Genomic DNA, 2,266 nt, shown 5'->3' on the forward strand with positions numbered 1-2,266 from the left:
ATGCTGTTTAGCTTGTATATAAATGCTTATTATAAGGGCTGGTGCCTACTTTACTATGCGAATACTAACCTAATAAGCGCATTAAAGGACCTGTCGTTATACTTATTAAACAAACTATTAATTTGTTTAATGAACCTTTTAGTAATAGTAATAGATAACTACTAGTATGTCTAGGTGTTTATTATTAGCCTTAGTAAGTAAATAGTAGCTTATACAAGTCCTTTTAAAAGCCTCTTAGTAGCCTAGAGTATAGCTAGCTAAGTATAAGAAGTAAACAAGAAAGTTAATTCCTTAGCGCTAACTTTATACAAAAACACCCTTTTAAGTATACTAATAAAAGGCTTAACGTAAACAAGATAAAGGTATAGAAGCCTACCTATAGCATCTAATAAAACCCTAGCTACCTAAAACTTATTATTTATAGCCTTTTAGCTTTTATAATATCTTATAATAATAATAAAAGCTCTAAAGTATATATAAATACCTTACTATATAAAAGCTCTGTTTTAGTGTTCTACACTTATTAGCTCTATTCCTCTTACTACCTATCTACTAGTTAAATAGATTAAGACAAATAGCTTTAATAGTAGTACTTTACTATCACTAAGGTAACGCTAAACCCTTTGCCACACCCACCTATTATTTAATAACAAGCCATTAATTCTAGCTAAAAAAGCCTGTTATAAGAGGTCTAAGTAGGCCTTAAAGAAGCTATTAGTAAGCTCTAAGACAAAAAAATAGCCTTAAGAGGTATTTATTATCTGGTCCTTAATCTTAGACAGGTCATAAGCTAGTTCCTAGCTATACATCAACTAGTTAATAGCAAAAGCTACACTTTAGAGCATAACATACACAATCCCCTAGAACTAGTCTAATAAGAGCCAGCTATTATCCTAGGAGAGGACCTATTTATCGTTACTCTAGTTAACTTAGAAGCTAAGGCTATCTAACTAAGCTACAGCATATCCATAGGCTTATAGACTTAACAGCTCCCCTAGAAGCACCTAGGACACTAAGCACATCTTCTCTTAACAAACTACGTTCAGCTTCTTAAGCTGCCTGTAACAAGGCCTTACTAGGTAACCAGCATAGTTATAAAAGGTCTAGAAAAGTAACACCTCTACTATAATTAAACAAAAGCAATAAACAAGTACTAACAAGTTCCTAGTATAGTTTTATAGGCACTAAAAACCAGTATCATTAAATATAAGGCTAAGAACACTACTAAAGTAGACCTAGAGCATTAACTTAAATTAACTATCCTTAAACTCCTTTATTACTAAAAAGTAAAAAAAACATAAAATAAAGTCCCTAAAAGTAGTCCTTATATAGTAATTACTAATTAAAGTTAATTCTATAATAAAATATTAAAAAAAGGACTCTTAGAGATAGTTTAAGGGTAATAAGAGAGACTTTATAACACAACATTATCTTTACTAGCTTACAGTTTATCCTTTATAAGATAAAAGCTTCTTCTTCCGTCTAGAGAACTACAGGCCAGATCTTATATCCCCTCTATGTCTTTACTCTATATATCCTCTGCATTACTCTCCTTTATTATACTCTTATTATATTTATTAATATCTTCTTTATAAGAGCTCTCTTATTTATTAGCTAGCTACTTGTTATCTACTAAGGGCTCTACTAATAAAACAGATTTAGTTATTTTAGCTCTTATAGTCCTCCTTGTCTATATTACACAATAGCTACCTATATAGTCTATAGCACCATCTCTATAAGGGGCAATAGGCCCTGGGCCGCTAAGGCTAACAGACGTCCAGATATCATCTAACCAAAGGGCTCTAAGCGCATAAGACTAGCTAACAGTAAGGGTCTACTAGTATTACAACAATCTAGGGCCTAGTAAGAGACGCCAAAGTCAGATATAGAAGCAAAGTAGCTGCTTAAGCAACCTACAATACCTATATATAATAGACAGCTAGCTAGTTAGCTCAAAGGGTACCTTATAAGGGCAATATAGCTCCAAGCTCTAGAGCCAGCAATACATAGACATATCAGTATAGCGTACTATATCTTCACAGCAGTCCATAAGACCATCCACAGCCAAGATAATACGTCAGAGACAGGCTTCGTCCTCCAGCGAGCTTGTAAGGGCATTACCCTCTCCATCTCGGCCGAGGGGAAACCCTTCTGCTGTGGCCGCCGTGGCTAGCAGCTCCGACATAGCCACAAGGATGTCACGTCGGGCGCCGTCAAACATCTCAGCCCAGCCGGTGCGGCGCATCCAGTTCGTCTCCATAGCCAT

The 2,266-nt window shown here is 35.1% G+C and overlaps 1 protein-coding gene across 1 annotated transcript; it reads right to left on the reverse strand.

The window, feature by feature from the left end:
• Positions 1-2,077: 2,077 nt before the first annotated feature.
• ColSpa_06516 (uncharacterized protein) lies at positions 2,078-2,266 on the reverse strand (the record flags this gene model as incomplete). Its single annotated transcript, XM_049272728.1, has 1 exon — positions 2,078-2,266. One exon carries the CDS (start codon positions 2,264-2,266, stop codon positions 2,078-2,080), a length of 189 nt encoding a protein of 62 aa, XP_049128685.1.

Source organism: Colletotrichum spaethianum (genome assembly GCF_022836535.1).
Source record: "Colletotrichum spaethianum MAFF 239500 DNA, contig15, whole genome shotgun sequence".
Lineage (NCBI taxonomy): Eukaryota > Fungi > Ascomycota > Sordariomycetes > Glomerellales > Glomerellaceae > Colletotrichum > Colletotrichum spaethianum.